Source organism: Pongo pygmaeus, chromosome 14 (genome assembly GCF_028885625.2).
Source record: "Pongo pygmaeus isolate AG05252 chromosome 14, NHGRI_mPonPyg2-v2.0_pri, whole genome shotgun sequence".
Taxonomy (NCBI): domain Eukaryota; kingdom Metazoa; phylum Chordata; class Mammalia; order Primates; family Hominidae; genus Pongo; species Pongo pygmaeus.
The window spans coordinates 44,095,192-44,107,260 of NC_072387.2; the positions used below are offsets into that span (position 1 = coordinate 44,095,192).

General features: G+C 35.7%; 1 protein-coding gene across 9 annotated transcripts in view; it reads left to right on the plus strand.

Annotated features, from left to right (window-relative positions):
- NBEA (neurobeachin) overlaps positions 1–12,069 on the plus strand; it is a 754,643-nt gene that overhangs the window by 623,501 nt on the left and 119,073 nt on the right. For 8 of the 9 annotated variants that reach the window (XM_054446222.2, XM_063650755.1, XM_063650757.1 and 5 more), the window contains 2 exons: positions 10,390–10,507; positions 10,838–10,940. In XM_054446222.2, coding sequence (XP_054302197.1) covers positions 10,390–10,507; positions 10,838–10,940 — 221 coding nt within the window. Of the gene's footprint in view, positions 1–10,387; positions 10,508–10,837; positions 10,941–12,069 lie in introns of those variants that run through there. The other variant, XM_054446221.2, reaches the window with a different exon arrangement.

The following is a 12,069-nucleotide window of genomic DNA, read 5'->3' on the forward strand; positions in this document are numbered from 1 at the left end:
TGTCTTGACAATTTATAATATTTGTAAAATCAGACCCTATTACCAAATTAGTTAAAACAAAAACCTCTAACCCAGAACTCCAAATGATCTGAAACAGAAGAAAATAAATGTCTATAGAGAGAAGACATATAAATATAACTAGTTTAAAAAATTAGCAATATGCAGAATAATACATAGAGAAGTTAATGTATTCAGCATAGAAATGAAAATAAATACTGGAAACTAGAAATTTCTTTATTTTCAGTAGTATAGAGTTCTGGTCTCCCCACCTCATCCCTTTGTAAAATAATAGCAGAGAGAAAAATAAAAGATTTTAGACTATGCCAAATTTGAGAAAATGAGGAAACACAGCCAAAGATACAATATTTACACAAGAACATTCATGCGTAGGACAAAAATGAAGCAACTGTGCCAGTATCATTTTTAATTTTGAGAGTTTTACCATGATTTGAGAGTATGTGTTTGAAGATGAAGTAGACACAGAGGACTCCAGCTGCAACTCAGTTTGTTTGTAAATTAAATTTTAAAATATTTTACTCAACAAAAATTGAGTTCCTTCTCTGTGCAAGTTCTATAAGGAATACAAAAATAGAGTACAACTCAGTCTCTATCCTCATTAAGTCCATTTTTTAGGGGATGTATATAATAAGATAGATCAATTTAAAAGGATCTGCCACAATGTAAGAGATGCTATTGGAGAAACACAAATAATGCTCTTTTGAGTAGTTCCTGGTTCTTTACTAATGAATATAAAATACCATTTACATAGATTTGGAACAGTATTGCACTTCTGTAGCCCAAATAGCATCTACCTTGCAGCCACAGCAGTGATTTCTGAAGTGCCAGTTTCATTGTCTCACCTCTTTCTTTGTTAAAAATCTTATAGCGGCTCTCCATTATTCTCAGACCAGAGTCCAAACTCTTAATCTGGGTTATGAGATCTCGCCCCACATCCTGCTGCCCACTGACCCTTTATTGTTCTAATTTTATTTTTCACCTCTCTGCTTCTTACAATATATGCACACACAGTCTGGGTCCATTGCTCCCCCCCACCCCCCCAGCACTGTGTTTATGTATCCTTACCTACATGTTTACATATGTGTTGTTCTTTCTGCTTGGTACTTCCTTTTTCCCCACTCCCCTGCCTTTTCCCATTATTTGTGATTTTCCACCAAACTGTGAACTCCTAGAGATCAGGGACTCTGCTTCTCCTGTTCACCATTGGTTCATAATGGTCAGCTGATAAATATTTGTTAAATGAAAGTAACTGAAGAAAAATAAAATTGATAAACCATGAAGACACTTGGTAGAAAAGAGCTGACCTAATTATGGGCTTTTTATAAAATAGGAAGCCTTCTTGCAGTTTATCACTGCTAATAATGAGACTGGTAGCTGGTGTCCCGAATAGTTGGGCTTCGTAGTTAAGAGTTAAGTACTATGATTCCAATAATGTCTAGGATACAAACTACCACTAAAGAAACAATAAGTGTGGCTTTTAGTTCAGTAAAAGGCTATGTGCTGTGGTCCAGATTTTCTACATCTGTTTTGGTGATGTCATCAACAAAGATTAGAACCAGAGGTCTGCATGGGGTGTGTGTGTGTGTGTGTGTATGTGTTTGTGTCTGTACACATGCACAAAAAGGTAGGGAGTAATTGCAGTAGTAGGCTGACATTTGTTAAGCATTTCCTGTGTGCCAGGCACTGTGCTGAGCATTTTTTGAAAAGAGCTATTAATATCTCATTCAATCTCACAATGACCCCATGAAGTTAGGTAGCATTATTTTTCCTCATCTTTAGATAAGAAAACCAAAACATCAAAAATTAATGAGCTTGCCTGAGGTCTCACAGCTAGTAAGAGAGGCAGACCCAGGGGAAGCCTTAAGTCTAAGGTAAGTAGGTCTGTAAATTGATGAATTAGAGAAAAAAAATCAAGATTATTAAATCAAAAGTTCTCTACGGATGGGCTGCCTATATTTCCCCCAATTGTAGGATGTTTTGACACCCCCCCACACACTGCATACCCATATGCCCATGTACCAATAATGGCTGTGTTTGTAATGGCATATAATAACATTTCTAAACACAGCCATTATAGCAACATTGTTTAATTTTCATTGAGGATATATTTTCTGGAAACCTTCATTTTTCCAGCTTCATTTCTTGATCATTTTTGTTTGCCTCACAGTTAAGCCATTTCCAATTTTTCCCGTTTTCAGTTTTATATTGCTGAATTGTTTTCATCAGGATTAATTCTTTTCCATGGAAGTTTTATGGAGTGACTTGGTTCTGTGATCAATCTTTTGGTCCATATTACATTTTACTGACTATAGTGCCTGCGCTTGACAATTTTATTTTGATGATAGTATTCATTATTAATTGAATAAAAGGCTAAAATGAAACTCTTCTGCCAGATATTTGAAGATTTATTTCTTGTGTAGGAGTGGTCTATAGCAGTTGTTCTCTAACTTTTTTTCACCAATTTTATAAAAGAATTTTATAAAGCTCTATACCACATTGCACATGTTTAAATTAACAGTTAAAATTTTCCATAATTTTAAATATTTTAAAAAGACATGATATCCAGTATGTTCTAAATATTACTATTTTAAAATAAAATTGTTATATTACTTTTCAGATATATCCAGTAGAATAAAATAAGTAGAATAGTGATTGATTACTATTATCATCTGTTTTAAGATATACAAATAAGCTCTTTTTTCAAATGAACATTTTATATAATTTCTCTCTTTGAACTCATACTTCCTTTGAATTCCTTCTCCCAAATTTACCTAATCTAAAATATTTGTGCTTGTGAGTCTTTTTTGATCACTATATTATACTACTCTGCAAAAAGTGTGTATACTTACTGATTAAAGCTTTAGTTTTTTAGGTTCCTAAGACCATAACATTCCAAGTATTTAAAATTTTTATTCTGAAATGAATTGTTACAAATATTATTAGCATACAATCATACAACAGCATAAATATATTGTGAACTTTGAAAAATAATTATTAAGCATAAAAATGAAATTATATTAGAAATTCATCTCTTAATGAGATGAATAGTTAACACATGCACATATGAATATTACTTATTGCTACAACAATACAGGAATCAATATTAGAGCTACTTATAACTTTCTTTTTTATAGAGGTGTTGAAAAATCTTGTTCACATAAGTAAATAGCATGTCAAAGTTGTATTATAGACAATGTTATTCAATGTTTTCTACTCCTTCCAAGTTGTGTGCTAACAATCACATAACAATCTATTGTCAGAAGTTATTTTTAATTATCTCTCAATTGACAGCCCATTTAGATCCAACTTCTCCTCTTTGAAAGTAAAGAATTGGGAAAACATCTGACTTGCAAAAGGATTTTTTTTTTTAGTCCAGTCACTGGGAACATTCACTTTCTAATCCCTCCATCAGGTATTTTGAATCATCCCATTTGATGCTCCTACTCCTCAACAGATCTTATACTCCAGTCAATACACCATAGAGAAATACCATTTTTTATTTTACTTTTTAAGTGGGAGAATGGCAATGTGTTTTTCCCATCTCCTTTTTGGAGGTGGGAAAGAGAACCTGTACTATCTTATGTTTCTCCATGTCTTTGGTAGGGAAATAGCATCACCAAGACATGTGGTGAGAGGTGGGAAGGGAGTGTTCCATAGCTGCTCCCCACATCCTCACCGCATGTGCCACACAGCAGGTATCAGTCAGACATGGTCTTCCAGGTGGTCATTTTGGAAGTCAAGCCTCTCCCAGCTTGTAGATCGATTTTCCTTCAGGGCCTTGGAATCTTCTCCATTCAGCTGACAGTTTAAAAAGAGCATGGATGATCTCATATGAGTGTGGACCTGAAATTTCTTTTGAACTATTCTTCTTGAATATATTTGCTGTAATCCTGAGCCATTGCCACAAATTCCAAATTTATATGAAATTATAAAATTAATAGGGATTTGTAACTTTAAATTGCACCACAACAAGCCCTTTAATTAAACTGTTGAGGCTGCAAGTGTGGATGAATGCGACAACCTTAGGAACTCTAAAAAGGGTTTGCCCAGCCTTCTGCAGCATTTTCATCAATTCGTAACAGGAAATTCAACTGGAAACAAAATTTAGATTTTTTTCACATTCAAAGAAAAAAATTTGTAATACTTGTGCTAATATATGCATTAGATGATTTGAGATCAGCAAAGTTATCCCTAAACAAGTGCTTTTTTAAGTTGCACAATATTTAGCTTCCTTAAAAAGAAAAAAAGATGAAACTTTTTTCTTCTGTGATTTGACAGTCATTTACATGTTTCTGACAACATATACATGTCCGATACACATGAGTGCACAGCAGCCTTGTATTTTTCAACGTGATCATCAGATAATATGTGTTAAACACATATTTGGGTAGGTGGTTTACAAGGGATTTCTATGACATTTGTATTGTATTACTTTCTATGTAGCTTAGTTTCTATGTGCTTTCTATGTACTTTAGTTCATAAGTGAACTAAAATTCATAAGTGAATGGGGCAGACCTCAGGGTATGAGCCTGACACGAACTCTCTTCCTTCACTTCTTTTGGATATTAAGCAGTTAGCTCAGTATAGTTCAGTGGTCACTTAAGAAAATCACAAAGTTCCATAAGATTTGGGGTTAAGATGCTTTAATATTCTTGCTTATGATCTGTATGATGTATCAAAAATTATGTTTATTCAGTTCTCAAAAATGAAACTGATGGGATAGTATTTGTTGATTAGATTTCATTGTATATTAAATAATTTGAAGAAACAGGCAGGCACAAGCTAGATGATATGGGAAGCTTGGCTCAAGAAAGAAAACAAAACCACAAACCTCAAGTATGCATGAAAGTACTTAAATGACTTAGAAAAATATCTTGGACTATAATAAAAAGCAAACTGAAAGAATTATTGTAGAATGTCCTTAAACTTATAGAAAATTATGTAACCGGTAAAGGTATAAATAAAAAAGACAGTTTTATAGTATCAGGCCATATTTCAGACCTGGGCTTGATGCCCAGATTTTTATAGAAATATACCATAAACTCAGTATTCAACTGACTGTGATTGATATTCCTTTACATTTATGAAATGTATACAGATTGATTAACTCATCACTTGCCTGAAGCAGCATCCCCTCCAGTCATTCTGCCCCCATCCCACAGCATTCCACTCTATCCTCCACATGCCTCCCTAGTGCTGTGCCTCAGATCTCACTCTGCCACCTTCCTGCTAAGCTTCAGGACTTTCCCAATGCCTGTGAGCAGAGCAGGGTAACAGAGCCTTGGGGTATACTCCAAAGAAGACACAGTAATCACATTTATCTGAGTACCAGTGTTTTATCTTAACAATTCATTTGTTTTTGCATTATTTTCCAGCCTGTGCTAATTTTACTACAAAACTCTTTTAAATTGCTTACCAGAAATAAAATTGATGCTCAAGAAGGGGTTCCAAATGATATTCTTTGACATACCTTAGTATACATTTTCCCATGTGAGAGGCGTAAGTCCATAATATCAAGTCAAAATTGCTTAGCCTAAAGCCCTGCCATAACTCCTCTGGAGTCAAGGAATCCTTTTATTGTAAAGGTAGTGTCTTCTCAGCATGGGATCTAACCCAGTGGAAAGTTCCATGGTAGCGCAAATTAAACTACTAAAAAAGAGAAACCAGCTGTATTTAGATTACTGTTTTGGTTCTTGATTAAAGTCAGCAGGGGTGTTTGGTGGACTATACCATTAGGACATAAACATGAGAAGTCTGAAGGCCACATTGGAGAGAGCTTCTTCTGGTTTAGCAAAGGAGTCAAAATGCATGTACTTTGTACAATTTCCTTAGAACCTTCCCCATATGTACTATTTCTATCAGTTTCCCATTGTGATTTATTAAACAAACAAATGTATATGGAGCACATATGTGCCAGACACTATTTTAGGCACTGTGTATCGAACAGTAAATAGGATAGATGAGCATCCTATTCTCCTATTTGATGTCACAGGGAGGGGACAGACAAAAAACAAATAAGAAAATTAATCATTTTCGTGTGCAGAATTAAACAATGATAAGATAGTCTGGGTGTTGTGGCTCATGCCTGTAATCCCAACACTTTGGGAGGCCGAGGTGGGCAGATCACTTGAGGTCAGGCATTCAAGACCAGCCTGGCCAATGTGCCAAAACCCTGTCTCTACTAAAAATACAAAAATTAGCTGGTTGTGGTGGCACACACCTGTAGTTTCAGCTACTCAGAAGGCTGAGGTGGGAGAATCGCTTGATCCCAGGAGGTGGAGGTTGCATGAGAGGAGATGGCATCGTTGCACTCCAGCATGGCCGACAGAATGAGACTACATCTCAAAAAAAAAAAAAAAAAAGAGAGAGAGAGTTACATGATAACTCTTAAATTGTGTGTCAGAAAAGGCAGCTGAGAGGAGTAGATCTAAAATTATTATTATTATTTTTTTTTTTTTTTTCGAGACAGAATCTCGCTCTGTCACCCAGGCTGGAGTGCAGTGGCGTGATCTCAGCTCACTGCAACCTCTGCCTCCCGGATTCAAGCAATTCTCCTGCCTCAGCCTCCCAAGTAGCTGGGATTCCAGGCATGTGCCACCATGCCTGGCTAATTTTTTTGTATTTTTAATAGAGACGAGGTTTCACCATATTGGCCAGGCTGGTCTTGAACTCCTGACCTTGTGATCCACCCACCTCGACCTCCCAAAGTGCTGGGATTACAGGCATGAGCCACCGCGCCCGGCCTAAAATTTTTTTAAATAAAAATGTATTATGGAATGAAAATCTTTTTAAATAAAGAAATTTTAGGATCATCTTATTCCGTGATCAATCTTGAAGGTAACAAGCAGGGAAAGCAGGAGGTAGTTTGCTATAAAAAAAAGAAAAGAAAAGAAAATGACCCTAGGCTCTATTGGGTTTTCCTAGCAGGGAATTATGGCTAGCTCAGAACACTGTCTTTCATCAGCCCTTTTAGGATTTCATATGCTTAAATATAACATGGGTTATTGTAAAGTAATTAGGCAGATTTTTTGAAAAGCATGTAAGAACATACATAAAAATAATTTTTCTTCCCATGTCCCCTTTGGTAAGGGCTGAACACTTATTTAAATGATGTTGCCATTGTTCAAAATAGCTTTGGACCTTTGGATCTGTCTTTCAGAATTTGCATCCTAAGCCATTTAGAAGCTACTAGCAAAATCATTTTCTTTTAATTTTGTTATCTCTCCTTGTCCTCTTTGCATTTAAGCTTTACTGATCTTGGGTTCCTTTTTTCTTGCTGCAGAGGGTCTCTAAGGACCATTATGCTCCCAGGCTGTAGCTAAGAGAATGGTGATAGGAAAACTGAGTTTGTGTATTAGTTGGGATCTAGTCAGGGGAGAGGAATCAGAGTGCAATTTAGATAGGAAAAGTGTAATATAATTATCATATAAATTATGCCAGGAGATTGAGTAACAAGGGACTGGCTAGTAAGAAATAAAGATAACTTTAAAGAATATTGGCCAGGCGTGGTGGCTCACACCTGTAATCCCAGCACTTTGGGAGGCCGAGTCAGGTGGATCATTTGAGATCAGGAGTTCGAGACCAGCCTGGCCAACATGGTGAAACCCCATCTCTACTAAAAATACAAAAATTAGCTGGGTGGTAGTGGCACGCATCTGTAATTCCAGCTACTTGGGAGGCTGAAGCAGAAGAGTCGCTTGAACACAGGAGGTGGAGGTTCCAGTGAGCCCAGATCACGCCACTGCATTCCAGTCTGGGTAACAGGGTGAGACCCTGTCTGAAAAGAAAAAAAAAGGGAATTGATGAAGCCGTTTATGGGAGGTATCCCAACAGAAACACTCTGCTACAAAATGGCTTGGGGTGAGGGAAGTACTGAGAAAACTGCTGGTCACTGGGTGCTGGGAGCATCATGCGTCCCAGAGCCGAGTGCTGGAGAACAGGCGCCTGCCAAGTGAGAACACCAGAACACAGAAGAAAAAACACCCTTCCTCCTGTGTGGTCTATTCAGTGCCCTTTCCTGACAAAGTTTAATGCTATGCCAGGTAGCAAAGGAAAAATATTTTAAGGACACAGGTTCATTTTCACAGAGCAAGCAATTAAGGGTGAATTTGCACATGGAAGGCCATAAATGAATAACTGGCACAGTTTATAAAATACAGTTTTACATGGTGCACTTAAGGAGTCAAACTAACATACTTTTTGGAGCTACCTGCTTGCTATAACTAACACAAAAACTGATAACATGCTTAATGGAAATAAATGCTTGGTCAAATTTTCATTACACCACAGCTCCAGAAGGAAAAAATAAGTCAAAATATGACTCTGTGTGTATATACACATGTGAGATATCAATATATCTGGACCTAGAAATATAGATACAGGTATCTTTCTGACATAATGCTATTGGTATAAGGGTGCCAACACAGCTTTCATGGGAAGATCTATCATTTTTTCTGATATTAGATTCACTTTACTGTTTGGGTTTTCAAATGGCCATAATATTTTTAGTAACTTAGTGAAATAATTATTATAATTAAAGATAGATTTTGTTGTTGTGGCTGTTTTGTCTTAAAATGTTTCCTACTTGACAAAAAAAAAGAGTTAATCCTGTGTCACTATCCCTTTCCTTTTTAAAAATCATACTGTTCTATGAAAATCAAATATGGAAACCATTATAGCCAACTAACAATTTATAAATATAAATTGTGGCAAGTCACTATAACCCTTTTGTGAAATGTACAAGAAGAAGTTTTGCATTTAGAAACCAAAAACCACTTGTCACCTGATGCTCAACAACAAGGAGATATAAATTCATCAATGGAACTTAATAGCCAGGGTCATGTACTTTATATTCTTTGTCTCTGCTTAAACTAGCCATTTCCAGGTATCATTATCACTGTTTTTCAGATGACAAAAACCAGATGGAGTTAAATAATTGTTTTTCAAAATACTGTAGTTGGTAAATAGCAGAGCCAAGAGTTAAGTAGGAATCTGAATGGCTCTAAAATGTTTCAGATTTAAATAGACATCTGACTGCCTCCGAAAACCTTTCAATGTCTAGAGAAAGACAAAAACTGAATTAAGGGTTACAAAATGGGATTTTCAAAAAATAAAGACCAAAAGATTATACACTTACATATTTTATGTATATTTCCTAGAGAAAGGAAGTATAAAAAGGAACTTCATAACTTGTTTTCAAATGTATATATGAATATAATGCATGTAAAATGAATATAATGTATGTAAAACTCAGTAGCTGTTTTCATTTCCACCAAAGCAAATATAAGTGCAGTAGAGTATACCACAGCAAGTAGAAAAGTCCCTATGAATTGTTAATACACGTTGGTGTATCAGGAAGGAATGTGCTTGTTGTAGATTTGAGGACAGTAGCTTAATCAAATATAGATTATATACGTGGTTAACCAGAAGTCCAGATATGGATGGTTGCTGTGATTGTTTCAGTAGCTCAGTATTAGATCCAACCTTGGCCTTCCTCTCATAGTTACACAATTGCTGCTACAGTTTCAGCTATCACATCTCCATTCAAGCAGGAAGGGCAAAGTAGTATGCCAGCTACATATGACTCATTTCATCAGCTTTTCGCAAACATCCTCAACTGCTTTTGGTTTTGATCTCATTAACCAGTGCTTGGCCTAATGTCCTTCCACAAAGTTACAAGGGAATTTGGGGAAGCAGGGAATAACATTGTCAGGACTGGCTTAGACCATGGGTCAGCCAAACTCTGCCCTGGGGGCCAAATTCAGCTCATACTTGTTGTAAATAAAATTTTGTTGGAATACCTCCATACCCCTTTATTTACACGTTGTCTATGGCTCCTTTCATGTTACAATGGCAAAACTGAGTAGTTGCAACTGAGACCATATAGCCTGCAAAGCCTAAATGTATTTACTCTCTGGCCTTTTACAGAAAAGTTTGCTGACACCTAGATTAAACCAATCATGATCCTTTGCCTGGGGTTGACCATATGGACACTTTGGGGGTAGCTGGGCTTCCATTAAGCAAGGAAGAAAGGGGAGAAAGGATATTGGAAAGAACCAACAATATATGTCTCACAGGTGGTCACCTGGTCCAATTAATTATATACAAGACCCAAAAGTGATAATATATTTTTGGTTTTAAGTCACAGAGTCTCCTTGAATATGTTTTTCTACTCCTTCTTTTCCTCAAGACCCAACTAAGACACTTTAGAAAGGCAGAAATTTTGCAAATACACAGTATCAAATTATTGACAATGCTGTGACAGACAGTGAATTCATTTCTAGTTTTCTGACTTTTACTAAGATACTGTCAGAGTAGATCTTAAATCCATATTTTATTGATTGACACTTCCCTTTAAACTGTTTATTTTAGGTTCTTGCATACACTGAGGGACTTCACGGAAAATGGATGTTCAGCGAGATACGAGCTGTATTTTCAAGACGTTACCTTCTACAAAACACTGCTTTGGAAGTATTTATGGCAAACCGAAGTAAGTCCCCTTAAATATTTTGAAAGAAAATGTGCTCATATTTACATATTATTCATTTACATGGTATGATAATGTCTTGATTTTTCCCACTGTATTTCTGATGTGCTCTAGCTTAAACAAAAATTCTTTTTAAAAAATAAAAAAAGAATGAGTTTGTTTGAAATGTTAACCCTAAGTTTCTCATGGATAAAGTTATACTGAAAGCTGATTTTTCATGAAGATTCATTACCTTTACAAATAAATCATGATAGGCACTTGAAGATGACTTGTAAAATTGATGGCTAACTTTCCTGTGGTTTTCTAAACTCTGTTTTTTTCTTCTTACCACAGCCTCAGTTATGTTTAATTTCCCTGATCAAGCAACAGTAAAAAAAGTTGTCTATAGCTTGCCTCGGGTTGGAGTAGGGACCAGCTATGGTCTGCCACAAGCCAGGTAATTATATCATATTACATATTATCTATGGCTTGTTAACATATTTGAATCTCAATATTACAGCAATGTAAATGTGGTTATAACATTATAATTATTTCAGAGACCAAAGAATTTTCTTTCTCTGAAGGTTATTTGTAGGGATAGAGATTATGAAAATAGCTATTTTGAGAATGACAGAATGGTTAGGGCAGATTTTTATTTAATACATATAAATAACAAAGTAAAAAACTTGATTACATATCATAGCTAGCATATAATTAAGACATTCTTGCTTGTTAAAATGTTACAGGAAACATACCAAAAGCCTGACGATCATAAATGATTAATTGCTATGTAATAGCATATAAATAATGTTTTTATAAGTGCCATATATAAATGCTTCTTAATTAAAACAATAAAACCCTTAGAGTTTATTAAGGGTAATAGTCATTAATTATGGTATAGTTGTAACCACATTTCCTAGATTTTCATCTTGGTATTTTAGAGGAATCATTTTGAAATCATATATTATTAGAAGATACTAATGTAAATAGAAAATATAATCAGTAGTTACTTATATTGCTGATACCAGTTTGTCGTTTTTGGCTCGAAATAACTGAATACCTTACTAAAAGTGGCTTAAACAATAGGGGTGTGTGTGTTTAATATAAAAGATCTGGAGTTAAGGTGCTGGCAGTATTGGTTCAGAGGTTCAGTGATGTCAGAACTCTGTTGGCTTTGTATTCACAAAATCACCACTACTTCTCCAGCTACTACATCTTCACACAACTGCATTACAGTAGGAAAAAGACACAAAGGATTTCTCTTTAAGCTTCTCTGTTTTAGGAGGAATGTATTTCTCAGAAGCCTAAAGCAATCTTTATCTTAAGTCCCTTTGGCCAGAATACAGTCACCTTCCCATTCCTAAAACAATCACTGCCAAAAAGGTGTGAGTTCTGTTGGCTTAGCCCAATCATTCCCTAGGTTTTATGGAAAAAGATACCTCTGATTCTTTGCCAGCTCCTACATGAACAAAAGAGGATTTCCGTTGATGAGGAACAAAGGGAGATTGACTTTAGGTAGATACAACAGTGTCTACCACATGGACTGTTATGCCCTTGAGAATTATTGCACAGCACTGTATGGATGG